This window comes from Neopelma chrysocephalum, unplaced genomic scaffold, assembly GCF_003984885.1.
Source record: "Neopelma chrysocephalum unplaced genomic scaffold, ASM398488v2 Primary Assembly neopelma1_77, whole genome shotgun sequence".
Classification (NCBI taxonomy): Eukaryota; Metazoa; Chordata; class Aves; order Passeriformes; family Pipridae; genus Neopelma; species Neopelma chrysocephalum.
Window position 1 is genome coordinate 1,214,987 of NW_020897738.1, and position 26,673 is coordinate 1,241,659.

At 57.1% G+C, this 26,673-nt stretch overlaps 1 protein-coding gene across 2 annotated transcripts in view; it reads right to left on the reverse strand.

The window, feature by feature from the left end:
* Window positions 1–3,860: 3,860 nt before the first annotated feature.
* Window positions 3,861–26,673, reverse strand: part of SEZ6L (seizure related 6 homolog like) — a 37,730-nt gene continuing 14,917 nt past the window's right edge. The window contains exons 2-17 of one of the 2 annotated variants that reach the window (XM_027689504.1): window positions 18,376–19,137; window positions 17,578–17,711; window positions 13,825–14,017; window positions 13,115–13,300; window positions 12,513–12,678; window positions 12,216–12,382; window positions 11,188–11,382; window positions 10,960–11,098; window positions 8,670–8,866; window positions 7,352–7,546; window positions 7,036–7,227; window positions 6,607–6,801; window positions 6,214–6,246; window positions 5,966–6,077; window positions 5,630–5,732; window positions 3,861–5,329 (exon numbers count right to left, since the gene is read on the reverse strand). In XM_027689504.1, coding sequence (XP_027545305.1) covers window positions 5,300–5,329; window positions 5,630–5,732; window positions 5,966–6,077; window positions 6,214–6,246; window positions 6,607–6,801; window positions 7,036–7,227; window positions 7,352–7,546; window positions 8,670–8,866; window positions 10,960–11,098; window positions 11,188–11,382; window positions 12,216–12,382; window positions 12,513–12,678; window positions 13,115–13,300; window positions 13,825–14,017; window positions 17,578–17,711; window positions 18,376–19,137 — 2,999 coding nt within the window. In that variant the 3' untranslated portion in view covers window positions 3,861–5,299. Of the gene's footprint in view, window positions 5,330–5,629; window positions 5,733–5,965; window positions 6,081–6,213; window positions 6,247–6,606; window positions 6,802–7,035; window positions 7,228–7,351; window positions 7,547–8,669; window positions 8,867–10,959; window positions 11,099–11,187; window positions 11,383–12,215; window positions 12,383–12,512; window positions 12,679–13,114; window positions 13,301–13,824; window positions 14,018–17,577; window positions 17,712–18,375; window positions 19,138–26,673 lie in introns of both variants that reach the window. The other variant, XM_027689503.1, reaches the window with a different exon arrangement.

Below are 26,673 nucleotides of genomic sequence, written 5' to 3' on the forward strand. Positions count from 1 at the left end.
GCCCGCCCCCGCGCCCGCCCCTCGCCGCGGCCTCGGGGCGGTGCGTCCGCCCCCGCACCGCGCTCCCGCACCGCGCAGGCGGGAGGGGCGGGGGGAGCCGCGGGGTTGCGGCACTCGGGAGGGGTCCCGGGGGGTGGAGCGGCTGGAGGCGGCGGGTATGGTCCCCGAGGGAGTGCCCATCCCGGTGGCGGGAACCCCGGGACACGGCCCCGGGGACACGGGGGATGGGCTGCAGCGGCGGGGGCGCAGGAGGTGCGGGGGCACCGGGGGGTGCGGGTGACGTGCAGGGACCCTGGCTTCAAGTATTGAGGCGCTGGGGTTTGCAGCAGTCAGAGTGCAGAGGATGCTGGCCCCGGGGATGATGGTCCCAGGGGTAAGATCACACAGGGATGCAGGCACCCAAGGGACAGGATACTGACTCCAGGGACACAGGTTATTAGGGAGGCAGCAGTTGGGATGTGCAGGATGCTGGCTCCAGGCATGCAGCACCCAGGGATTCAGGGATGCAGGGAGTACTGGCTCCGGAGATTCAGGCCCCTGGGGCTGCAGCCCCGGGGATGCAGGGGTTGCTGGTCCCCAAGGATGAGTGCATCTGGCATGCAAAGGAGAGGAGCTCCCGGGGGGGGGGGGCAATGCTTAGGACGCAGGCAGCCAGGGAATACCTCAGCGAGGATGTGAGGATGTGCTGTGGCACCTGGGATGGGGGGAAGCTGTTCCCAGGCTGGGATGTCCCTTAACAACTCTGAAGTGCTGGTGGAGAAACAGTTTGTTGTGAGCCTTCCTGCTTCCTTTTTTCCTCCCCAGCCCATTTCCTGTTCATTTCAGCCATTGCTGTCAGATCCGAGGGCCCCAGGGGGCCCAGTGCTCCGGCCCTCCCTCCTCCGTTCCCCTGCCTGCAGGCAGAGCCGGGGTGCAGGCAGAGCACGCTGCCCTGCCCTCTCGCAGTGCCACGTGGAGCTGCGTGGGACACGTGTCACTGCTCCTGGCACAAGGAAAGCCCTGCCTTGTTTTGCAGGTTTGGCCATCCGGTGCCTGCGCATCCTCCTCTGGCACAGCTCGAGCTGGGCTCTGGAAGTGGGATTAGAACTTCCCTGCTCAGCCCCTCAGCTGTGTGTATGCTTCCTCTGAGCAACCTCATCCCTTGCTGTTGCAGACCTAAGCTGCTCCTTGTTTTCTGTCCTGACACGTTTTTGCCTCCTGCCTGCTCCTGCTGCTTCCCAGTGTTCCCACCAGCACATTCCCCACCCCAGTTTGCTGTTGCAGGGCCCTGGCAGCGTTATGTGTTGCAGGGTGAAAGGAGCAGGACTTTATTTCGTCTTGCTCCTTCCCAGACCCCCAGCCTCGGCCAGCAGCTCCTGCTCCTGGCAGACAACACATCCTTCCGTCAGCAGTCGCAGGCTCCGCAGCTCTGGACCCTCTCTCGTTCGTTCTCTCCTCCCTCTGTCTTCTGCTCCCTGCCCCCGCTGCCCCCTCCCAGCCCTTGTCCCCAGCTCTGCCACTCAACACTTCCCTGTGGGATGACAACCTGCCCCTGGCTTTCTTCTGGGGCTCCAAGAGAGGTGGAGAGGGACTTTGGACAAGGGCCTGGAATGACAGGACAAGAGGGAATGGCTTTACACTGAATAGGTTTTGACTGGATATTGGTAAGAAATTCTTCCCTGTGAGGATGGTGAGGCCCTGGCACAGGTTGCCCAGAGGAGCTGTGGCTGCCCCCTGGAAGTGTTCAGGGCCGGGTTGGATGGGGCTTGAAGCAACATGGTCTAGTGGAAAGTGTCCCTGCCTGTGGCAGGGGGTGCATATGGATGACCTTTAAAAGTGCTTTCCAACCCAAACCATTCCAGGATTCTGTGATTCCTCGGCACAGGGAGAGCCCCTCCAGGAGCACTGTCCCATCTCCAGCCTAAACACTCCAGGAAATCCCAGCCCTGGCAGAACACAGGCGCAGTTTTGGCAGCAGCTGAGGGGAGGACACGGGCAGTGTCTGCCCCAGGAGGACATCTCGTGAAAAGGGAGAAGGAACCACTGGAGCCAGGAGTCTGCCCGCGTACTGGGCTCCTGCCAGGGCGTCGCTGATAGAACTGTGCCAAGGGCATCCCAGGGCTTTTCCCAGCTTTTCTGGGCTCGGCAGGGATGCTGTGCCCTGGCTGGGCTGGTCAGAGATGCTGTGCCTCCCCCAGGGCAGGCAGGGATGCTGTGCCTCACCACCCTGCAGTGCAGCTGGAAAGGAGTTTAGACGTCCCTGCAGCTCCATCCCCTGAGCTCAGGGGTCCCTCAGCCACGTGGCTGCCATGGCACAGGCATGCTGTGTCCCCTGCTTGGCCCCATGCAGGGCGGGATGTGAGTTGTATCCGAGGCTGCTGCGCCCAGACAAAGCTTCATCTGCAGCACAACGCGTGAGGCCAGAGATTGGCTCTGGCTTTACGTCACCAAGGAGGAACGGCAGCATCAAGGGTTTGGGTTTTTTTCCCTTCACTTTAATTCTCTTGCAATCTCTGTCCAAAAATAGCCCGAGCTCCCTCCCCCAGGAATGCTCTGCATCAGAGCTTTGGCTCCCTCGCCCCCTGTGCATTAGCCTGGCAGCTGCTATGCAAAGCCATTATCGATGTCACAGCATAACCTTGTTTAAAAGCACATTTGGAGAGGACAAGGTTGTTGCATTGTTTTGTGTAGGGAGGTGCAGGGATGGATGGAAGACCCTAGGATTCCTTGGACGGGTGGACACCCTGGGAAAGGGCATTTCCCAGACCATCCCCCTCCCTTCCCGCTTCCAGGAACTCTGCAAGCATCAGGAAACACTGTTTCAACTGGGGTATCCCGGTGGCCCTGCTCCTTGGCGAGGTGACAGCCACCCTTCTGCCACCACACTCCTGAGCAGGACTATGCTCAGGGGGTCCCCTGCTCAGGGTGTCCCCACAGGCACCTGAGGTCCCCCCACATGACCCTGTCCTACCCACACCTGATGCTGGGGGGAAACCTCCTGGAGGTTTGTCGCTACAGCCACCAGAGCAGCTCAGCCCAGAGAGACTCCCAGGGAGCAGCAGGGGGACTTTTCCCACCTAGCCCTGGGAATCTTCCCTGAGCCATGCCTGTGGGATGCAGCTGGTGTGGAGCTGTATGGAGGGGGGCAGGCCAAGCAGCCCCCCCATCCCACCATGTTCTCCCTGTTGTTTTGGAAAGCTGTCCTGCCCCAGCTGTAGGAGCTGCCAGGTGACAGCCATGGGTAGTTGGGCAGCTGATGGGCGAGCAGAGCACCTGCAGGATGGGTCCCCAAAGACCCCCTGCCCGGAGGGAATGGGCTAACAGGGCTCCCCCAAGCCTTCTGCACGTCCTCCGTAACAGGGCCACAGGTCTCCAGCAGGGTCCCAAGTGCCTCGGGCAGTGCTGAGTTCAGAGGGTGCAGGGGGAGCCAGCGCTGACTCCTGCAGGGTGTATCAGGGGGAGATGTCCCCAGGGTTGTGCCAGCTCACTCCGTGTCCCAGCAGGGCTTGGGTGCCTCCATCCCACAGGAGCAGGGGGCACTATGGGGCTGCACCAGGGCAGGATCTGGCACTCAGAGCCAAGCCAGTGGCATCAGGCCACCATCCCACAGGAGGGCACACAGCATGCCCGGCCCTCGCTCTCCCCTGCACCGCTGCAGCCTGCGGCCCGAGTCTCTGCAAACTGATTTCAGACATTTAAAAAGACAGAACAATTGGTATCGAGGTTATACTGAACGCTAGAGTTTCCCACGGAACTACTTTATCATGTTCAAAAATATTTAATCCCAGCAATTTTCACATTGTTCTTATAAAAACAGACATGTATGAAGGGAAATGAAATGCTTCGTACATTTTTGGCACATTTTTTTTCTTTTTTTTCTCTTTTTTTTTTAACCTTTACAAATTACAAACACACATTCGTTGTTTTCAAAGGAAAAACCCCAAATCCCAGCTGTACATTGCAGAGCTGCACTACCACCCCAAGCTAACCCAGCCTCCCGCGATTGTGATTGTTCTACAAGGACAAAAGAAGGACACGGGCAGCCAAGGATGTGGTAGTGGCTTCACTGCCCTCCCCAGGGGCTGGCTGGGGGCTGTGGCATGGGGGGCACGGGGACAGAGTGTCCTTTTGGGGTCTGTATCCCTGCAGACAGGGTGGCCCTGCGAGTGCCTGGCTCTGGCAGAGGTGATGGAGGAGCACAGGGCATGCCAAGGGTGGAACTGGGGTTCAGGACCAGCTCTGAGGGGCTGTTCTGCTCCCTGTGGGCTGGTCTCCTGTGTCAGAGCCCCCACGCATCCCATCTGCCTTCCATCCCCAATATACCTCCATCTTCATTCCCTGCCCCTCTCCATCTCCTGCCCAGCTGTGAGACCCAGCCAGGTGCTAATCCGGGATGTGCTGGGTGGGATGTGACGCCGGGGTCGGCCGCAGACCCTCCTGCAGTGGAAGGAGCGGTGACAGGGAGCCCAGCCCGTCCTGCTTACCCTGAGATGCTGCCAGAGGGACAAGGGGTGGCCTCAGGCCGTTACCGGGTCATGGTGTTCCTGGCAGGGTGACTGGAGGTGCTGCTGAGAGGAACAACTGGTGTGAGCAGAGGCACCGGCTGCAGGGCGGCTTCTAGGGCTGCCCACCCTGTTGGGCCGGCAGCCGGGGGTCACTGCTTGGTGCTTCTCCGCAGAGCATCACCCCGTGAGTCCTGGCTCACTGCCTCTCCACATCCAACGCAAAGTGGGACAAGAACGCAGCGTGTGCCTCATGAGTGCCACGCTGTCCTGGCTCCCTGGATGACAGCTTTCCTGAGCCCTGCAGCAAGGATGATCCCTGCACCAGTGCCACCCGAGCCCCTGGGTGAGGGTCCTACTTGGGGAGCTGGGAGCTGCAGGATGGGAACCCTGCAGGGGACCCTGCGCTACCTCAGCTCCCAGCAATCAACCGCAGGCTCTTGCAATGGAGACATCTTTAATTTTTAACAACACCAGAACCGCAAAAATCCCTCTGCATGTGTGGGCAGTACCAGGGGACACTCTGCCATGGAGGGGGACACAGCAGGTGCCCCTGTGCCCCCCTGGCCTCACCAGGACCCAGCTCTGCCCCGGCTCCCACTGCTGCCTGTGCCCAGGGCTTGGCAGCACACCTATCGCAGTTTAAATAGAATAAATACAGTGAAGAAAACAGTAAAATCTTCAATAAAGAGGCAAAAGGAAAGACAACAGCAGGTCCGGGGGTCCAACCAAACTCCACGTGGCCTCTGGATTAGTTACTGAGGAAGTTCTATGAGAGCACATTAAGTTCACAGCCGGAGACTCTCTTACCGCTGTCCTTATATTGAAACCTCGTATTCTCGTGTTTCCTGAAAGGAAGGAAAAGCCAGTTGAGGGCAGCAGCTGCATTTCAAGATCATCTCCCCATTCCCAGGCAGCAAGAAAGATCCTGGGTATTGTTTTGTCCTCAGGGGAGTGATGCCCTCCCAGTTAGGACCCTGCACCTTCTGCACCACCGACCCAGCTCCTGGTGAGTGACCAACAGGGACAGACTCCTGCCCTGCTACTCAGCGCTCCCACAGCAGTGTGGCTGGACTCATCCCATGGCTGCCCACCCAGCCAAACCCCTCAGGAGGGTCCCCAAGGAGGATGGGTGCAGAAGGACTCACCCCTGTCTCATAAATCGGGTTGTCGAACTCTGTTTCTACCGTGATCTGGCTGTAGGGGTGGGAGTACATGAGGGGCAGGCGGAGGCTGGAGTAGTACCGACACCTGCGGGAGATGCTGGAGTCACTGGGCTGCACGGACCAACCCCGGAACAGAACATGACCAGCCCCATCTACCAATTCCCCCATCCCAGCTCCCCACCAGCACCCCAAGGGCCCCGAAGCACTCCCGAGGACCGTGGCCAGGGTGTGCAGCTGGCAAGGGCACGGCAATGCTGAGCCAGCCCTGGCCGTGTCCCCCCTGCTCTGTGATGGTCCCCAGCCCAACTGTATCCCCACCTTGTGAGATAGATGTACGCTCCTCCCAGCAGCAGGGAGATGATCAGCACTGGGATGAATATAGCCAAGGCCATATTTCCACCCTCGAGCGATGTCTCTGCAGCAGCTTCTGCTACTGAAAGGACAAGATCTATTATGTTGGCATTTGCAGGCACCGTGTGATCCCCTCTCTGCCTCTCCCCCTCCTCCCAGGCTCCACCAGGCTCTGGCTCAGGTCCCTGCACATCCAGCAAACCCGCATCGCTCACCTTCCAGAGCGTGTTCAAAGCTGTCTTGGTTCACTAGAAGAGAAATGGAGAATTACTGGTATGTAGCTGGGTTTGACTGGGCACTGGCAGTGGTTGGCTGCTGGGGAGCCCAGACTCAGGGTCTCCTGCCCCATTTGGTCCCAAACCACACTGTGAACTCCCAGATTTTAATAAGCTTTTGATGTCTGTAAGTGCATGGCCAGGACTGAGCGGGCTGGGTCGAGCAGAGCTCACTCAGCCCAAAGCCAGAGAAGCTCCAGGTCTCAGCTGAGTTCAGCTCCCAGCCAGAGACATGCCAAGGTCTGCAGCCAGACCAAGGGCTGTCCCTGGGCTCTCCCAAGTTGGGGACAGAGGTGTGAGCTATCCCCAAGTCCCCCAGGCCCCCCACGTTACCTTTGCAGATGGGCAGGGGTCCGCTCCAGTGGGACGGCTGGCCCAGGATGCATTTGATGGTTACCTCCCCCATGAGTTCAAAGCCCTCATAGCACATGAAGGTCAGGGACTCTCCTGGCAGGTAGAGGCGCTTGTAAAGAATTTGGTACCCATTTTCTGGTACTCCTGGATTATCACAGGCCAGTGACTCCTCAGCTGAAAGGGAACGAAACAATCCGGAGTTAGCTCAGGGCTTAGGCTACTGAGGGAGAAAAGGACCCTGGAGGGCAGTGGGAAGTACCTGAAGTCCCACCCCATCCTGCTTCCAGGTAGCTCAAAGTTCTGTACCACCCCCCTGCTGGGAAAGGTGCTGGCTTCAGGGAAGGACTCCCTGGGACCCCCAAAGAGGAGCTGAACTGCAGGAGAGCAGGAGAGACAACCCAAACTCACAGACACAGTGTGGAAGCCGTGAGGTCCAGATGGGCGTCCCGGTCTCACGGCTGTAGCAGGTGAGCAGGGAGCTGCCCTCCAGCACGAAGCCAGGGTTACAGGTGTACTGGATGGTGGTGCCCACCAGCAGCACTGGGTCAGAGATGAGGCGGGTCGAGTGCTCCACCTCCCCCGGGTCCGTGCAGTACATAACTGGGGAGAAGAGGACGGCTGAGCACAGGATCCCCTCGGAGCAGGGAGCCCCGGCGTGGCAGCAGGACCAGCACCATTACGGGGGTGTGGGACCGGGACAGCAGCACCTTGCTGGGGCACTTACTCTTTTCACAGAAGGGGGGGTCGCTGCTCCAGCTGAGGTCCCACTGGCAGGTGAGGGTGTCGCTCCCCACGATGTCGTAGCCTGGGTCACACTGGTAGGTGATCTTGGCCCCTCTCACCAGCTCCGTGTGTGACGTGGTTTTCCAGCCGTTCTGGATCTCGGGCAGGTCAGAGCAGGAGTCGTTGCGAGACACCTCTGCAGCCAAGAGGGATTCTCACCCACCGAGTGAGACCCCATGGCACTGCCCTCCTTGGAGCCACCACACCTGGACTCATGGCCCAAGTACCTGTCCCTCCCCAGAGCTCTCCAGCCTCACAGTCCACAAATGGCCCAGCACAGCTGGCAGCTGGTCTGCAGGTGGCAACTCCTGGGCACAGGGAAGGGGCAGCAGTGGGTGATGGGGGCTCTTTGAAACCTCCCCAGCCCTGACCCTACCAGCAGACAAAGGGCTCAGATGGGGCAGTACCTGCGCTGGGGTCAGGACAACCTGGGGACACCAGGCTGAGCTCTGGCTGCAGGTGCAGGATCAGTGCAGGTACCATGGATGGTTTGCTCAGGTGAGGGGTCTGTGCCCTGCCCTCCCCAGCCCTGTGCCCACAGCTGAGCCTGACCCCGTGTGCTGCAGAGCACCAAGGAGGGACCTGCAGCCTCACAGGTGCTCTGCATTGCAGTTTGCTCTGTTTGTCATAGCCGGGGCTGTCAGCAGCCAGGGAAAACACGATTGGAAGGAGTCTGGCAGGGGAAGGCAGATGGGGGAGAGGCAGCCAACAAGGCCACAGGCAGCCATGGGGAAGGAGTGCCCTCCCCAGCACTTGTCCCCTGTGGGCACTCCCCACCCCAGTCTGGCAGACAGGGCTGCCCCAAAGGACAGTGGAACAGATGTCTCCAGGTGCTCTGAGCCATTCTGGAGCAAGGAGCTGGGAAAATCCATCTCAGGAGCCCACCCAGGGACTGGCTTCAGTGACCTCTCCTACCATCAGCTTATGCCTGACAGGATGTGTGTGGGGATCCTGCATCCCCATTTCCAGCAATTTCTTTCCCTCTGGGCCAGACCAAGGCTAACAGGAACCAAAAATGGCACTGCCTTGTTGCCAGCCTGGAGGAGGGAGGCACACAGGGACACCCCAGAACTGGCTGACCCAGAGACCTGCAGCTGGGCTGGGGGTTCTGCAGGAGGTTGGTGGGATGTGGAATGCTGGTGTCACAGCTGTTTTTTCCTCTTCCAGACTTGGCACCTGGACAGCCTGGGCTGGCTGTGTGTCACATCCCCACCTCCATGGCAAGGGCAGGGCACACACCAGCCCCCTGCTCTCCGTACCTACATAGTTCATGATGAATCCCTGCCCCTTCCCGAAGATGAGCCCGGCGGGGTCTGAGTGGAACTGGATGGTGAGGTCAGGGCTGGAGGAGTAGAGCTTCTGGGGGCCACTGCTGCCAACGTACTGCCCCAGGATGCGGGCGGTGAGCTCGTCCCCGTCGTAGATGGTGAGGATGTCGCTGTTGGTGATGTTCAGGCTGAGAGGAGAGTTTGGTTAGAGAGCAGGGCAAGGAACCCAAACAGGATGCAATGGTGTGGGACTCAAAGGGCAGTGAGGTGACCACTTGCCCCAACACTGCAGTGCAGCAAACTTGCCAGGCTCATCCCTGTCCTGTCCCATCCCCATCCCTCTCTTGTCCCCATCCCTGTCCATATACTGTCCCTGTCCCATTCCCATCCTATCCCCATCCTGTACCTGTCCCCATTCCCATACCTGTCGCATCCCCATCCTGTCCCTGTCCGTATCCCATTCCCTGTCCCCTCTGCCATACCTGTCACATCCCCATCCTGTCCCTGTCCCTGTCCCTATCCCATTCCCTGTCCCCTCCTCAGGCAGACTGGGCAGCGCTGTGGCACTGTCCCGTCCCCGCCTGTTTGGGCCGCAGCCCCACGGCTCCCTCTGCCCTCCGGGTGTAGCTCCGGGGGTCGAGGTCGGGGCGGTACCGGTGGCTCCGGGGACAGCGCGTCCCTGCCCGTGGAAGTGCCGGTCCCGGCGGCGCCGCGCTCGTCCCCGCGGCCAGCAGAGCGCAGTGGCGGCCCGAGGATGGCGGGGACGGCCGGGGACACCGGGCAGCGCCGGCCGCAGCATCCATCCGCCCCGGCTGCGGCGGGGATGCGGCTGCCCTGGAGCCGGAGAGGATGGGGTGGGGTCGCCCTCTCGCCCCGCTGCCAGGCCAAGGGCAGGATATGGATGCACACCCCGGGGGATACATGGCTCTGGTGCCAGCGCTGCTGCCAGGAGGGTTCTCTGGCTGAACGGATCACATCAGCCCCAAGAGTGGGCACTGACACCCCCTTCCCTGCTCGCTGTCCTGCCGAGTCCGCATCCCAGCAAGGCTCTCCGGCGCTCTCCGGCGCTGGGAGCACAGCCAGCACCAGTAGTGGGGGCACAGCCGGCACCAGCGCTTTGCTGCTGGGTGGCACAGGAGGGGCTGAGGCAGAAACACCCCCATCCTCCCCTTCCCCAGGGCAGGAGAGGGACAGGGGAGAAGCAGCAGGGTGCTCCTGGCCCCACAGGAGATTTCTGAGCTGATACCCAAACGACTTATTAGGAATGTTCTTGGAAGGAGCCCAGCTAATCCCCATGGCAAGCTGACATTTGTAGTAAATCTCTGCTTTCTGTCAAACACGATTTTCTCAGTGACATTTATGTCTGATGATTTCAAATCACTTGGCCTCCAGTTCTGCTCAGCCCAAGCACCCACAGAGCTGGGAAAGGTGCACTGGGAGCTCTGACTTGGGATTTTATGGGAAGCTTTAAAACCTTTATGACTCTAAGCCTCTACTTGAAACACGTCCTCCTCTTGAAAACCCAAAATAGCATCAAAGGAGACTCCCTCTACAGAGGCAGCATTACCATGCCAAGGGCTCCCAGCCCAGCATCGGATCCCATTCCCTCTGATCCCGGCATACTCAGCCCATGCCTGAGCTTGCTGAGTGGCTCTGCTCCCTTAGTGCCCGTATTTCACATTCAGCCCAAAGATTCAGCTGTTTGCAGCTCATGGATGCCCCCAGGTTCTCCTAACCCCATATAACCCAGCTCCTGATGGTGCTGTGTGTCACCCCACGTGGCACATGGCCACGTGCTGCTGTGGCGTCACTCCCTGTGGCAAGTTCCAAAGCCACTGGAGGAGCAATAAACTGCTGCAATGGATGGTGTAACAGTGTTTTGAACTCAGGGAGTAGCACTCGGTCCTGCCCACTGTGCCAAGTGCATCAACAGGGATTAAGGAAGCTCTGAGGGGGAGAACAGGAACATGGCATGACTCTTCTCTGTGAGGGTGGTGAGGCCCTGGCACAGGTTGCCCAGAGAAGCTGTGGCTGCCCCATCCCTGGAAATGTTCAAGGCCAGATTGGACAGGGCTTGGAGCAACCTGGTCTAGTGGAAGATGTCCCTGCCCATGACAAGGAATGAGATGAGCGTTAAAATCCCTTCCAACCCAAACCATTACGGGATTCAATGATCCTATGATGGTGCAAGATCCCTGGGGCAAGGGGAGCAGGATACTACAGCAAAGAGGGCTGTGTTCTGTTGGGGCAGAGACAGATACTGAGGTCCTGGGCTACTCACAGCTGGATGTCCAGGAAGAGTCGCTTCTCCTCACCCACATGGATCCTCCAGATGCAGTCCTCCCCCTCTGCATAGGGCTCTGGCCAGTTGGGGGACAGGATGACCCCAGCCACAGCGGTCAGCTCCCCCCCACACGTGGCTGCGAGAGCGAGAGGTGGTCAGGGCTCAGCGGGGTCACAGGGGTGTTCACCCTCACTGCCCACTATTGCCCGTGACACAGGCACTGACCTCGGCACAGCGGCTCCGTGTCGTTCCAGTACGGGTCCCGCATGTTGACGCACTCGATGACGGCGGGGCCCTGCTCCAGGGAGTGCCCGGGGTCACAGGTGAACTCCACGGTGGTGCCCAGGTTGTAGGTGGGGTCGGAGGTGGTGAAGTTCCCGTTCTGGATGTAGGGCTCATAGCAATGGCCCCGCTCGAAGGCTGGAAGAGAAGTCCTGTTAGCCACAGGGACATGGAGCTTCTTCCCTTGCTGGGGGTTCACTGGATGAGCCCCAGGCTCTGCTACTGTCCCCGGCCAGGAACCAACCCCTGCCTCCCCACTAGCATGGACAGCCTCTTCCATGGTATGTTTTACAGGCAATTAGGATTAGCAACAATTTATCTGCCCTGAGCCATGCAGGTTTAACAAAACCCCACTCCTGTGATGTATCAGCATCAGGGACACACTCACGGCACTGCCAGGCACTGTGTTTGCTGAGCCATCCACCCTGGGATTACTGAGTGTTACCGAGCCTGCTCGGGGGCACAGGGCTCCTGTGGGAATGATCCTCCAGTGGGATCCACCTAAATGATTGGAGCAAAGCTGTGTGAGCTGCCAGGGCTGGTCCTGCACCTTGTCCCTGAAGGAGATGGATCCGGAGGATGGCAGAAGGGTAAGTGGGAGGACAGCCCTGTCCCTGACACAGGAGACATGTCCCATGGACACTCAGCTCACCAACAACCTTTCCTGCTGGAGGAAATGCCATTTCACTATTTCTTTCCCTATTTTTTCCTAGACAAATATATTCCCCAAAGCTCCTACAGCACCCACGAGGTTCAGGTCACCCTGTGTGCCCACAGTGACACAGGGACAGTGGCACAGGGGAGCACCAGGTCTGCTGGTGCCAGCGGCAGCTGAGACCCTTCCTACAGCCATGTGTAGCTATGTGAGCGCCCCAAGGCCGGGTGTGCTGGTTGAGGCCGGGTGTGCTGGCTGAGGCTGGGCACAGCCCTCGGGGCACTGCCCCCGGGGCACCGCGATGAGGACACAGCACCTTCGAAGCGGATGTTGAAAGCCGTGGCGGCCGCGGGCTCCTCCGCGAGGAAGTCGATCCTGATGGAGGAGCCGTCGCTGATCACCCCCTCGAAGGGCACGCTCTCCGCACGCAGCGAGTCGTAGAGCACGGCAGACTGGTTGGTGTCCCCGCTGTACACCACCATCCTGCACGGCAGGACACGGCACGTTACGTGGGACAGGAGTCCCTGTGTCCCACCCAGCCCCAGGAGGTCCGAGATAGGGGAGCTGGGACCAGCTGGGAACTTCCAACCCCAGGTGGCTCCTGGACCCTCACCTGTCCTTCTCAGTCAGCAGGAGCTTCTCAAAGTGCAGGTGCAGCTTCTGTCCCGGGGGTGCCCCGATGGCCCACACGCAGTACATGCTACTGGACTGGTTCCCAGTGTAGCTGGGTGACAGGACACGGCCAATGGTGGCATTGTGGACCTTCCCTCCGCAGGGAGCTGTCAGAACAGAGCACAGCCACACTGGTATGGGCAGGGGGACGGGGCAAGGCGAAGGGGACGGGGGCATTTGTACTCCCACAGCCCACGGATGACCCCCTCCTCTGGCACCTGCCCGGCTCTCCTCAGTCCCTAATGCACAAACCTCTTGCCTAGTTTGGCTTTGCTCTATCTGTACATACATACATATCACACATATATACTCACACATACACATAAAATCTATAATTTCCTGTTCCTTTCCTGCCTAATGAGGGGATAGATTTTGCAGTCTCTGCCTGGCCAACAGCAGTACCTTGGGCTGTGCTGTATGCAGAGCTGGGCATCACTCTCACCCTCTCCCAGGACCTCACTCAACCTATGGCATGAAGAAAGGGACTACTTTTTTTTGGTTGTGGACCCCAGTTTTCCTTAGCTCTGAGGATATGCAGTGTACCTGAGCAGATGGGCTCGGGGCTGCTCCAGTGCGGCCGGGATGCGTTGATGCACGTCAGCACCCGGGGACCCTGCAGCTCGTAGCCCAGGTGACAGTGAAAGTGAGCAATTCCACCCGAGTGCAAATCCATCACAGTGACGTCTCCAAAGTCAGGTCTCCGTGGGAAGTTGCAGCTCAGCATAAACACTGCAACAAGAACACCCATTTGGAGTTTAGGGCTCGTCTGCTCCCAGCCACCCCACAGGGGAGTGAATGTGGGGATGTGCTGGATGTCCCCACGTGTCACAGACAGACCCGGCTGTCAGGTGCCAACCCCCTGCTCTGCTGCTTCCTCACCTGTTACTGCTCTTGCCCAGACCCAGTTTCTATTTTAAAAATAATTTGCTTGAACTCATTTATTTTTTACAGCTCTTCGAGGTAAAAAATAGACTCACAGTGTAAGTTTGTGTAGGAAGAGCTGCTGCACAGGGACAGAAACAGGGCAAGGCAGGCGTGAAAGGCGCAGCCAGTGCCAGGGTTGAAGACATCAGGGCACGTTGAACCGTCTGCTCTGGGCACAACACCTTGACCGCCCCATGCTCTGAGCGTGGGCAGGCAGTGCAACAGGAGCCCAACTGGTCTGTGCAGGCAGAGCCCACCATCCTCCCACCCCTGCAGCCCGATGGGACTGACCCCCATCCCACCCCTACCCACATCAGGGAGACACCCACCCTGATAGTGGAGCTGGAAGGTCCCCACCACCTCGTCCTGGAAGGTGCGGAAGTAGACGGAGATGGTGTTGGTGGGGCTGCGGATCACCTGGCCCTCCACCAGCAGGGTCTGGTTGGCCAGGACCACGAGGGCATCACCATCCACACCGCGGATGGAGAGCACCTCCCCGTCAGACAGGTTCACACTCTTCACCTGGGAGACAGCAGAGACCTGTGAGCTGCGGGTGAAGGGGGGGTCCCAACAGGGTTCCAGGTGAGGGCTCACATCCCAGCCCTGGACACACAGTGCCCACAGAGCACTGCACCAGCACAGCCCTCCCTCTGTTCGGTGCTCACCATCCACCCTGGGAATCCTCCCCAGGATCCCTCACCCCACCGAGTGGGGGGAGTGGTGGGGAGTCACACGGCAAGTGCATCTAATTGGTAGTCCCAAAGCCTTTAATTATTATTTGGAAATAGCTGAGCAGTAACCTCACATTTGCATTTCACGTCCATTTAGCTTAATAAATGGGCTCATATTTCAGCAGAAAGATGCTCATCAGATCGTTTGTTTCCTTAAGTGTGCGAGCCCAGGGCTCTATATTTAGCACCCAGCCCAGCCTGTGATTACAAGCGCTCCCAATGATGTTGTGACTGGAGGGATTGGTGGCTGTTGTCACCACCATGCCACCTCCCCCTGGCCCACAAGGTAGGACACAGCCACTGGCACTACATGAACCCACACACAGCCCTTGGCATCCTCTGCCCTTCTGCTGGGAGGAGGGAGATTTCCTTGGGAGAAAGCACCCTAGTTCCACCAAGTGACTCCCTGCATGACCTGAAGGAAAATCCCTGGAAAAGCCTGATCTTTGCTGTGGGGCTGGACTGAGCACCCCCCGGCTGGGTCAGAGTATGCCTGAGTTCACCCCAGCCCATGTTTTAATCCAGGAGGAGCTGATTTAACCATTTTTTTGCAGCAGGGTGCTGGGTCCTGTCAGGGAAAAGCATCATCAGAAACATGGGCTCAGTGCAACCCCAACCTGCCCCAGGTCATTCCTTCTTCTCCAGGTTTTGTCCCAGAAATGTGCCTCCCCAGCACAGCTGGCACACACTGCAGCTTGTGGGATGGCTCAGATCTAGTTATTAATAAATGGAATGAAGTGTTATTTGGGATAAATTATTTGGAACACGGGATCCAGGGATGCTGAGTGGGCTCCACACAATGCTAACTACTTCCTGCCAGCTCCTACCAGGACAGAGTTTTGCTTCCCCATCTGGGTCTGAATCCCTGCAAAGATGTTCCCAGGGTTTTCTAACACATTTTGTTCTGAAATTCCTCCAGCCAAACCTGCTCCCCAGCTGGCTCCCTCCGGTGAGGATGGTATCATGCACACTATGCAGAGCCAAATCACTCCAGGAAACTGGGAAGGGGAAACATTCAGGAGTGCTGCTGGAGGAGCTCTGCCCTGGGAAGGGGATTCAGGAGAGCATCAGGAGCAGGCAGAGCTCTGTGGAAGGGAGGAAGCTGAGGAGCACTGCTGGGTGCCATGGGACACACATACACACAGAGCACTCAACTCCGCCAGCAGCCTCCCCTCCAGCAAACCCAGGCCCAGAGCAGCCCGGAGCTGGGTGTCACTGCAAATGTCACATGCCATTCCCTGTGCCAGCACCAGGCTGGCATCCTCAGAGGAGTCCAGAGTACCCAGCGAGCCCAGACGATGCAGTGGCCTTGTGCCAGGGACCGTCAGCGCTGCGAGAGGGACCATATGTGTGAGCTCCTGCCAGGGGCTGGGAGGACAAGTTCTAACTTTAATCAATGCCTGCACTGATGTCAGCTCCTCCAGAGCCTGTTGGGAAGGCAGGAGGGATCCTCAAGTCAGGCTGCCAGCCTCGCTCACCCACTAGAAAACCTCTTTAGGGAAATTCTATTTCCTGCCAAGAAGATTCAAGAATTTTAAAAATAAATGTAATTTCACAAAGCATTTGGAGAGCTGGCTGCTCCCAGCTCTCAGGGCTGCCATGGCACAGCCTGGCTGGCACAGGGACAGGCAGGGGCACAGCTGTCCCCGAGCTGCTGTGAGGGATGTGAGGGGCTGCTGGCAGGGAGCCAAGCACGGACCCCAAGCTCTCACACACCCCTCCATGTTCAGCTTCCAGCAGGACCTTCTGAGACCCTGCACCACTTGTGACTGGGGTGGGCACCAGCCCAGGCTCCACACAGAGACCATCCACCCCAGCTCCCCTGGTCACCCCACCACAGCACCTGCAACACAGAGCAACACAGCACCTGCTCCAGAGCTCCCAGCCCAGCCTGGTCTGGCATCTCCCAAAACAGCATCCCTGAGTGGCTCTGGCCTCCAGAGCTCCCAGTTCAGCCCACCCATGTGAAGAAAGGAATCCCCTTCAAATTATTCCTGCATCACACCATCCTGGCAGGAAAGCTCATCCCCTTCCTAACCCAATAAAGACCCTCTCCTTATCCCCACTCCAGGAGCTGTGAATTAAATCCAAACCCCTCCAGTAGTACCAATTATCCACATCACAAGAGGCAGCTGGGGAAGGTGCACTGCATTATCCAGCACCTACCAGATGGAATTCACCTCAGAGTCCCTGGACCTCACAGCCCAGCTGTGGCCGGGCAGCTCAGGGCACTGCCCAGCTGCAGATGAGGCCACACTCTGCCAGCATGGACCTGCTGTTGTGATTTAATTTGTCTGAAATGCTCAGAAGCATCAACAAAGGGAAATGCAAAGCTTGGGGGGTGTAGAGGCTAATTTTATGCTCCATTAAAACCTTGGCTTACAACAGAGCGAGGTCAGGAGTGGTGTCACCTGATGGATTATGGGCAGAGGCGAATTTACAGCAAAGCAGCCTGTCTTTAGCACCCTGCAGATCTGGGGAGACAGTTACTGCCATGGAAAAGTGTCTGAGATGCTCAGACCCCCCAGTGCTCACCCTGTGCTGTCACCACTGCCCCACTTCTGGGACTGGTGGCCACCTCGCCATTGTGCCCGGGGGATCAGCCACAGCGTGTGCCCTCTTGAAGGGGACAACCCCAGTGGAACCCCTGCTCCTTCTAATGCACATTCTTAATTACACAGATTAAAAGTCAATGGATGTTAATTGGATGCAAACAGTGACATGGGGAGAATGCAAGAAGAAAGAATTGAATGCCGGAGTATGGGGACTCTGGGCTGGTTTAACCTGGAGAGTGTTTGGAATGTGTTGAGGCCGCTGCCCTGCTCCCAGCCTCACCAGGCTGAGGGGTGCTGTATTTCGGGGAGAGCTGATGGAGCACATCAACCTAGTGAGAATGCCCCACTCTGATGGGAGGGCACATGGCGAGCACCTGCATTGGCTGGAGAGGGGATCTGGGCTGCCCACCCTGCTGCCTCGGGGCTTCCTGCACCCACTGGGGCCACCCACACCTTTCCCAGCAGGCAGGGGGATGCAGGGACCAGGGGACTTGTGTTCTTCCCACCAAAACCAAGTGCCTTTTTAGCAAATTGCTTGCCAGTACCTCGTTGTTAAATTAATTGTGTGACATTTAAGCGGTTTGATCATCACTGACATTCAGGGTGTACCAGCTCCCTCGTACAGTTTGTTTATTAGGAGGCCTAAGAAAAATCTATTTTTTCCCTGGGAAGGTTTATCTTAGCAAGTGCAGGTGCCCAGGGCAGTGGTGCCCAGGGCTGTGGGTGCCTTGCACAATTTGCTGCTGTGAACACAGGGGTCTGGCTGTGAGGATCCCCAAAGTGAAGCTCTTCTCACCTGGAGCTCGACGCCGTAGCCCGTGTAGACAGTGACATTGTAGGTGCACTGCAGGTACCCATGCAGGGGCAGCGGGGGGTAGTCCGTGGAGTCGATGTAGCCCTCGGGGTCGTGGAAGCTCATGCTGCACAGGACTGGGGGAACACACGTCAGCAATCACACCAGGGGACCGTCACCTGGCAGCTCCCGCCCGCACCCCAAAACCCAGCACCCAGGTCCCTTCTCCATCAGCTGACCCCACTGAGTCATAGGATCAGGGAGTGATTTGCGTTGGAAGGGACTTTAAAGATCATCCAGTCCCACCCCCCACTGTGGGCAGGGACACCTTCCACTAGACCAGGTTACTTCAGGCCCCGTCCAACCTGGCCTGGAACACTTCCAGGGATGGGACAGTCAGAGCTTCTCTGGGCAACCTGTGCCAGGGCCTCACCACCCTCACAGGGAAGAATTCCTTCCCAATATCCCATCTAACCCTGCTCTCTGTCAGTGGGAAACCATTCTCCCTTGTCGTGTCACATCAGGCCCTTGTCCAAAGTCCCTCTCCAGCTCTATTGGGGTCCCTTTAGGCACTGGAAGGGGCTCTAAGGTCTCCCCAGAGCCTTCTCTTTTCCAGACTGAGCAACCCTAACTCTCCCAGCTTTTTCCCATAGGAGATGTGCTCCAGCCCTCTGAGCACTAAGATTTTAGGCAGCCCCCCAAACCCAGGTGGTGTTCTGGTTTTGGGGGGCTGCCTAAACACAGACCTGCTCCCCTTCAGCTGCCGTACCCCTGTACCTGTGCTCTGGCAGCTCATCTTACCTGGGGTGGGCTCTGTGGTGGTGACAGTGGTGGTAATGATGGTGGATGTGGTGGTTTCTTGGCTCTCCTCTGATGAGGAGCTGTGCACGTCTCTCTCCGCGCTGTTCATTGGGATAACGGTGTCACCGCTGGGAGCCGCGGTCGGAACCTCCTCAGCGTCACCTGTGCTGTCAGGGAAGGGCCGAGGCAGGGCTGGTGGCAGGGTGGACGGGGAGATCTGCAGCGTGGGGCAGCTGGTGGTGGCCTGGTCCCCCCAGGGCAGCTCTGGGGGCCCCTGGTCCATGTCCTCTGCTGGCACTCGTGGATCTTGGGCAGTGGTGGGAAGCCGGGAGTGCAGCGGGCTGGCTGGGGAGGCAGTCCCAGGGGGCCCTGCCAGGGTGGGCTTGAGCCTTGGGTGCTTTCTTCCCGTATTTACTTGCTTTAGAGTTGGTGGCTTTTTCTTAACAGGGACAGGTTTTTTTGCGTCAGTGCTGGGGGCCGTGGTGGCTGTTGGCAGGACATGGCTCTGCATGAGCAACGTTGTCTCCTCTGCTGCTGGTTTGGCACCATCCTCCGTGGCTGGCAGCAGGTTGAGTGCAGTGGCATGTCCCTGCTCCTCAGCTCCACCATCTGAACCCATGGCATGCCCAAAATCCTCAGGTCCACTGGCCAAACCTGCTCTGTGCCCAAACTCTGCAGCTCCACCGACCATCTTGTCCACAGGCTCATCTGCAGCAAGAGGGTCTGGGCTGACAGGGACCAGCGCCGCCCCTGATCCGCTGTCTGAAAAAAAAAACAGGCAAAAGTGGGACTTGGGCAACTCTGGGCATGAAATTATAACTGTGGTGCTGGTGTGAAATCAGTCCCCTGGGAAGCTGTGGCTGAAGGAACACCTGCTGCTCTCCCAAAGAAGGAATGACTGGTCCCCACTGCACAACACAAGCCTTGGCAGAGTCCCCTTAGGCACCCCTTGTGCTGGGCAAACCCAACACAACCTGAGGGATAAAAAGCAAGTGACCAAAGCCACCCAGCACTGCCCCAGTCAGGGGATAATTGCATAAATACAGATTTATCCAGCGCAAGTGGGGTGTCCGGGCTGTGGTCTGTGGGGTGAAATATAGGGTGATCTTTGTGAGATACTGCAGAGAGCTCCGAGAGCCAGAGAGTCAAAGCTTTCCATGGAAACAGCAGTTGCCAGGGAAAGTGCTTAATGCATGGTACTTAAAGGCCGTAATTCCAGCCCCCTCAGCTCCCCTGGGAGGGTTTGGAGCCCCTAAAATTCAGGATCCCTGCCCTTGTGTGGGCATGGGGGGTCTGAAAGCCCCCAGTCCCACTGCTGGCTGCCCAGGCACGTGCTCCCTTTCACAGCTGCACACAAAGGCACCAACCTGCTCCCAAAAGCAGTTTGAGCTGCTGTGATGTGCCCATGGGGTCAGCCAGGACATGTGCCCACCACAGGGCCAGTTCTCCTGGGGATGGGGAGCTGGAGCAGCAACCAGGGTTTCTTTCCCAAGCAGACTCCAGATAAACCTCCGGATCACCTGTCACTACGGTCAGTACTACAGGTGCTTTAAAGAAAAGCACAATGCTTGGGCTAGACTTAACTTGGTTTTTTTGTGCTTCAATTCTGCCAATTTAGGTAGGACCAGAATGAAAAGGAAAAAAGGAGCTTCTGGATGTGAAATCTGAAACACAGGGACACTGCTGGGTGACACTGCCCACGGGGATGGAGGGATGACACCAGAGCCTGCGTAGAGGGACCGAGCAACTGATGAAAACTGACTTTGCTCCATCTTCTGGAAAATCAGAGCAGTTTCTGGCAAGAGTTGAAGATAAGGAATAAGAGGGAAAGGCAAAGGCTGGTGAGTTATCCTGAAGGATGGAGTCACCAAAATTCACTGACAGCTCCTGTGCTGCTTCTGGTCCTTGGTCCTAGAGAGTCTTTGGACACACTGTAAGTACCTGGGCTGGTCCTTCACCCCTGGAACAGCCAGGGATGGAGCTGTGCCCACCCCAAGCCACTGTGTCCTGCTGCCAGCCAGTCGAGTCATGGATCCAGCCACCAGCAAAAGTGTTCTGGCCCCAGAGGGTTTTCTGGCCTCTCCTACTATGTTTCCCACAAGTTAAAACATTAATACCTTAATTAGCAAGTGGTTCAGCAAATCAATTAGCTCATTCCCTTAGCACATTAGGAGACATTTCACACACATCATCTGCAACCACCAACTGGTGTCAGCTCTGAATAATCTCCCCTGGCTCCCCCTGGGTGCCTTGGTGTCCCCACACACTGCTGGGAGTAGGACCTGGCAGACCCTGCAACCTCCACTTTGTTCTGGCAGTCTCTGCCTCCCTCTCCATCCCACCCTGAACTGGTCCTGTCCCCCATGGGCATCCTGCCATGGGCTGATGGAGGGCAATTGGTCCCCAAGGCATTGCCAGTGTCAACTCTCCTGTCATGAGGAGTTTTGCAGAGCTTTCATGGGCTTTTGCCTTCCTCTCGCAGCTGAAGTCCATGATGGTGGTTGCTGTCCCACAGGTCAGCTCACTGGTTTTAGTGCTCTGCAGCAAAAGGCTTTCTCCATGATGGGAGAAGATGAAGGTTTCAGGCAGGGAGGAGGCAGCACAGTCCTGGAGGTGAGGGGATGGGGCTTGCTGGCTGGTGGGATGTGGTGAGACATGGTGGGACATGGTGGGACACTGGGTGACAGTGGGACAGTCAGAGTGTTCCTGCAAGACCCCAAGTCCTTAAAGCCAGCGTATTCCCAGAAACATCAAACCAGCATCCCAGGGTTATTTGTCACATGAACCCTAATTCTTAATGGATTTTGCCATTAAACCATGTTTTATGCTTTTGGAAAGTTGACTAATTCCTTATTAGATCCTTTGCCAGGATGCATTTACCCGATTCTGTCCTTAACAAAGCATGAAATAAAACACCCTGTAAAGTGACTCTTTAATGAGACACTGAACATGCTTCAGTCTGTAAAGGGCAAATGTGCATTCCAGGGAAGTGGAGAAGGCGGAATGAAGCCAGGCTGTGGTGGGAAGGGGGACGTGCAGGGGCTTTGGCATCAAGGATTAATATAGGCTTATTCCACGTTACAAGAAAGAGAAGTGATTAATGATCTCAGCTCCAGATTGCATCACCACCCCCAAACCCGAGCTGTGCTCCAGCACATCCCCAGGCTGCCAGACTCTGCTCCCTCCCCACCTACCTCAGAGCTGCCCCACAGCCCCAGCACAGCCCCAGCGCAGCCCCCTGCTCGCTCAGTCCTGCCTGGACCCCATCTCAGGAGACAGAATCAAGTATCCAAATCCTTAAGGAAGGATTGCAATGGGTTTCCATATTTTGTATTGATCAGGGTGGGCTTTGGAAAGCCTTTTCACACCGATTTGAATGCACACAGCCGTTCTCCCCCCTCCAAGGCCCACAGGGTGAGAGATGACCTGGCTCCACAGGAGGCTGGGCTGGGGCTGGGGCTGAGGCAGGCTGAGTAGGACTCTCATTGGCTGCCAAAATCCATCCTGTTCTCACAAATTATCAATCCGGAGACAGTGAGCTGGTGGAAGAGAGATGGTCACGTTTGACCTTGATCTAATCTGCTAAACCAGCTCTGGAGGAAATAAATGCTATTGAGATGAACAAGGGGTTTATCTTGTATCTTGATCAGGAGCTCTCTGCAGGCGGTTGAGGACTGGAAAGGCTTCTTCAAATCCATGGAAGGCTCTGTTGTGGCCCTGCAGCCCCTGCTCCCCCAGGTGTCGCACCCGTGGCTCTGTGCTCTGCACAGCAGGGTGGGCACGGGCGGCTGCTCCTGAGGGATGGGACAGATACGTCCAGGACAGTTTGGAGCACAAGTGACCTTAATGCAAAGTGACAGCTCTTCTTCAGGTCTATTCTGGGATCTGCCTGGATACCGGCGTGTAAACACCGTGGAAGGAAGCTCGGCTCCAGGGAGGATGTCTCCAACCAGCCGCACTCCCCCGCGGTTTATACTTAGCTGTGTCGGAAGCTCTGGCTCCTCGGTGGGATGAGGGTGCTGAGCACTGTGGGAGCTGCCAGTGGGACACGGCCCTTTCTCGGGGCTTGGGTGATGGCACAGGGGTCTGGAAAGGCAGCAGGATAGGAGGGGTTGCAGGGCAAGGGCTCCCAGAGCATCTCCCCTCACCCAGACCCAGCACTGACACGGATGATTGCAAGGCATCAACCACCCGTGGGAGCCCCAAAGTTTCATCCGCATGTGAGAGGGTCCCCAGGATCCCTGCAGCCCCAGCCAGGGAGATGGGACTCTGTCCTGTGGGCTGTGGTGGCAGAGAAGCATGTGCTGCTCCAGAGGCGCCGTGGCTGGAGAGCTGCAGGCAAACCTGATTGCTGAGATACCTCAGCCAGAGGGGCTTAGAGGAATTACAGAGCTGCAAATGCCTGATAAAAGGATGCTGGAATAATCACAAAGGCCTCATTTTGCCGCTGTGCTCCTGAAAGGGCTAAACCACGAGTAGCTGTATCGCGGGCTCCCATTACTAATGCCGATGGTATCGCTGCCGCACAATGAGCACATGCTCCTCGGCTGCTGGGAATGGCAGCGGGATTGCTCCAGCTCAGGAGTCACTGTCCAGGAGGGTTTAGGATCTGATTATAGCAGAAATGGATAAAGCTTATCCAGATGCTATTAATGGTGGTGTTCAGCCCTGTGCTCTGCCTGTGTGACGGGCTGGGCAGATTGACAGGTGCTGGGCTGGGCTAATCCGTCCTAGAGCTGCTGCTCATGTCTCATGTGAGCCTTTGTGGAGAGCTGGGATTGATCCTGCACCCCCCAGCACCCCATCCAGGACTGATCCCTAACCCTCAAGGACCCAAGCCTCTGCATGCAGGCTGAACCCCCAGAATTCCCGGTTCCCACACGGGTGATAAAGGAGGGTTGGCAAGTGCTGCCATGCACTGGATCGTCAGGAGGATGAGTTCATACAGGGCTTGTCCAGATCTTGGACAAAAGAGGGCTGTTGAGGCCAGTCCCTGATGCAACCCAGTGTCAGTGGGGTCTGGTGGGCGGGAAGGGGCAGCAGCACCCTGGGCACCTCCTGCTCTTCTGCCTCTTCCCACATCGATCTCCAGCACCTGCCACACAGGTTTCACCCTCAGGGAGGAAAACAGAGGGTTTGGATGGGAAGTGAGGATCTGAGAAGAAGTATGTTGTGCCCATGAAAACACTCAGCTGTGACGGATTGGAAATTTTTTGGTTAAGTTTCAGATTTTAGATTTTTGCCTTGAATCTTGAAGAGCAGAAAAACCTTAATCAAAACAGTCTTTCATTTTCCAAATGTCCCCACAGCCGGAAGCAGCCTCGCTGGCCGCCTGCCTCCAGGCAGGAGATGTGAATCCCACGTTTTCCTGCAGTTGCAGTTACAGTTTCGGCAAATTAAGTTTTTCTAATGGCAAAAAACCCCAACTTTTCCTCAAGAGCATCCTGCCGGTTCACCCTGTAAGCAAATAAAGCCGTAGCAATCCGATCCGGGTGAGTCATCCCCGTGGGAGCGCCGGGAAGCGCAGCCAGAGCAGGGTCTGCCCGCGGCACCCTGAGTTTCGGAGCCGCTCTCCTCTTAAAGGCGACTCTGTGCCCCCGGCGAGGCAGAAGCGGGAGGGCTGTGGGTGGGTTTCAGACAAACATTTCCATTGCAGTCAGAGAAAATAGAAAGTGATTCTCCGATGTGGCACAAGGACACAGCAGTTGTGCCTGTCCCCGCGTCCTGCCCGGCAGGGATGACAGCACAGGGGTGCTGGGAGCCCCAAGACTCCAGTGCTCGGTCCTGCACACCATGAAAACATGGGCTGTCCCACGGAACAATAGATGTAAGATAATTCAGAAGAAAAAAGATGCCCAGTCTTTGCTCAGGAGGAGATTGCAGCAGAGGTCAAGAAACTCGGGGAATGATTTGCTTCCCATTCCAGGGGGCACCTGGATGTCGTTCCCATGCTGTCCCCATGTGCCACATCCTCTGCAGTGCAGGTGAACCAGCACCTTTCCCTGCTGATTTGATCCTGCTCTGGGCTCAGGCTGGGATGTGCCCCAGCTCTGATTCCTGGGGCAGGATGGGGTCAGGATGCATTTCTTTCCATTCCCATGAATTTCCCAATGCCACGGAGACTCTGGTGGCCCTGGGGAGTTTCCAATCTGTTTTAAAATGCTGTTAAATTGCCCATGTGCAGGGGTTTATTTATGCTCATAGGACTGTGGTCTGAATATTTCATTTTAAAATTTACATCTGTGTCACTTGCGATGCTCAAATAAGGTTGCCATGGAAACCCCTCATTACTGGGTGAGGATGCTGGCAGTGGTGCCCAGCCCGAGGAGCCGTGGCTGGGAAGGACCAGGCTCTCCTCCCCACTGCCCACCTGGCTGCAGCTCCCACATCCAGTGGCAAATCTGTCTCTGTCGGGAAAGGAGAAGAGAGGAGAAGAGAGAATCATGGAATCATTGAATCCTTGAATGGTTTGGGTTGGAAGGGACCATCTCATCCATGCCCCTACCATGGGTAGGGACACCTTCCACTAGACCAGGTTGCTCCAAGCCCTGCCCAACCTGGCCTTGAGTACTTCCAGGGATGGAAGAGAGGCCTTTTACCAGTGCCTGCTGCTCATGGCAAGAGACTCAGGGACCTGCTGCATTGGCAGAGGATGCAGGGCTGGGACATGGTCCTGGGGGACAGCACACACCCATTCCCACACTTGATCCCAGCACTGGGCTGAATCGGATGGAAAAGCCCCCTGGACTGGCCACAGGTGAGTGGGTTCCTGGTCCCAGGTGGGAGCAGGGAGTTTGTCAGGGACTGCTGCAGGTGGTGGGCAATATTCCAACAGCAAAACACTTCTAAAAACCTGTTTTAGCGGCAAATCGATCCTACTTGTGCCTGATTGGTGAATTCATGCTGCTTGTGCCTGGCTGACTCTGCTCAGGAGCAAGGACACCACCAGGAATACGGGAATTAAACTTGCAAACCTCTTCCCTCCACGTGTTCCCGAGAAGCTCGTAACTGCTCTAACGATCCGCAGCGGCCTGACAGATGCTGGGAAATTACACACTTCTCTGAGCTATGAGGAAAATAGATTTTCCTCCCCAGTGCTGCTTCATGGAGCTGGAATCAATGAGACTTTGACTCTCGGGCATTTGTTTTGGCCACACCAGCTCCGTGCAGGCACCTGTGGCTTTGGGCAGGTCCCCTCACTCTGGAGCCTGTGTGTCCCAGCGATGCCCCAGCCCTGGCACCCTGGCACCCCTCACCCCTGTATCCCATCTAGCAGAGAGCAGCCCTGGCAGAGCCCCAAATACCCAGGGATGAAATCATTCCGGGAATTGCCAAGCTCCTTCCCAAAAGGACACGGGAGGAGCAGCACCAGCAGCTAATGAGGAAGAGGAATTAAAGAGGCTCATCCAATTATGGAGGAATCAAGAGATTTGCAGTGTGGAAGCGATACAACTCATCGCATGCCGACTGTTCCTAAATGGATCCCACTGCTTCCCCAGCCAATGTGAGAGGAATTATCCTGATATTCCAAGAGCGATACACGGACTCGAGGGGACCAGGGGCCAGGGAGACAAAGCCATTACAGAGAGCGGAACTTTGATGAAGGGGTTGCTTTGAGTTTATCACAGATTTTTATGATGTCAAGTGTAAGAAAGGCACATCTGTGCCTTGTCACAGGCAGACAGACCTGGCTGAAAGGAATTAACCCAGTGGGTTCAAGGAGGCATTAATTTTTTTGGAAGCTGAGCCTCACCAGGTGCAAATAGGAATTTTCCCATTGAGCTTTCTAGTCTTCCTGGTAAATCCCCAGTGCCAGAACTCCATCTTGGCCAGATGCACCCCCAGGATTACCACAGCCAGCACCAGACACGGATATCCGAGGGCAGGGGGACCTGCTCTCCCTGTCCTCTGCTGCCGTGTCCCCATGGGTGTCCTCACTCTAGAGGGGTTTGTCACAGGGATCACAAAATCCCAGAATGGTTTGGGTTTGAAGGGACCTTAAAGATCATCCAGTTTCACCCCTGACATGGGCAGGGATACCTTCCACTAGACCAAGACCTGCCCAACCTTACCTTGAGCAATTACAGGAATGAGGAATCCACAGGGATGAAGGAGCAGAGGCAGATCCATCCTGTAACTCTCCCGGGCTCCCCAAGAGGGATGTTTGCTCCTCAGGGCCCTCCCAGGGAGAGGAAATTGGGTATTTTGGCAGTTTTTCAGGGTACAAATTGAAGTGGGGGAAGAGAAGCTCCTTCTTTCTGCACCAATCATCCAGCCCAGCCGTCTACATCAGGGCAT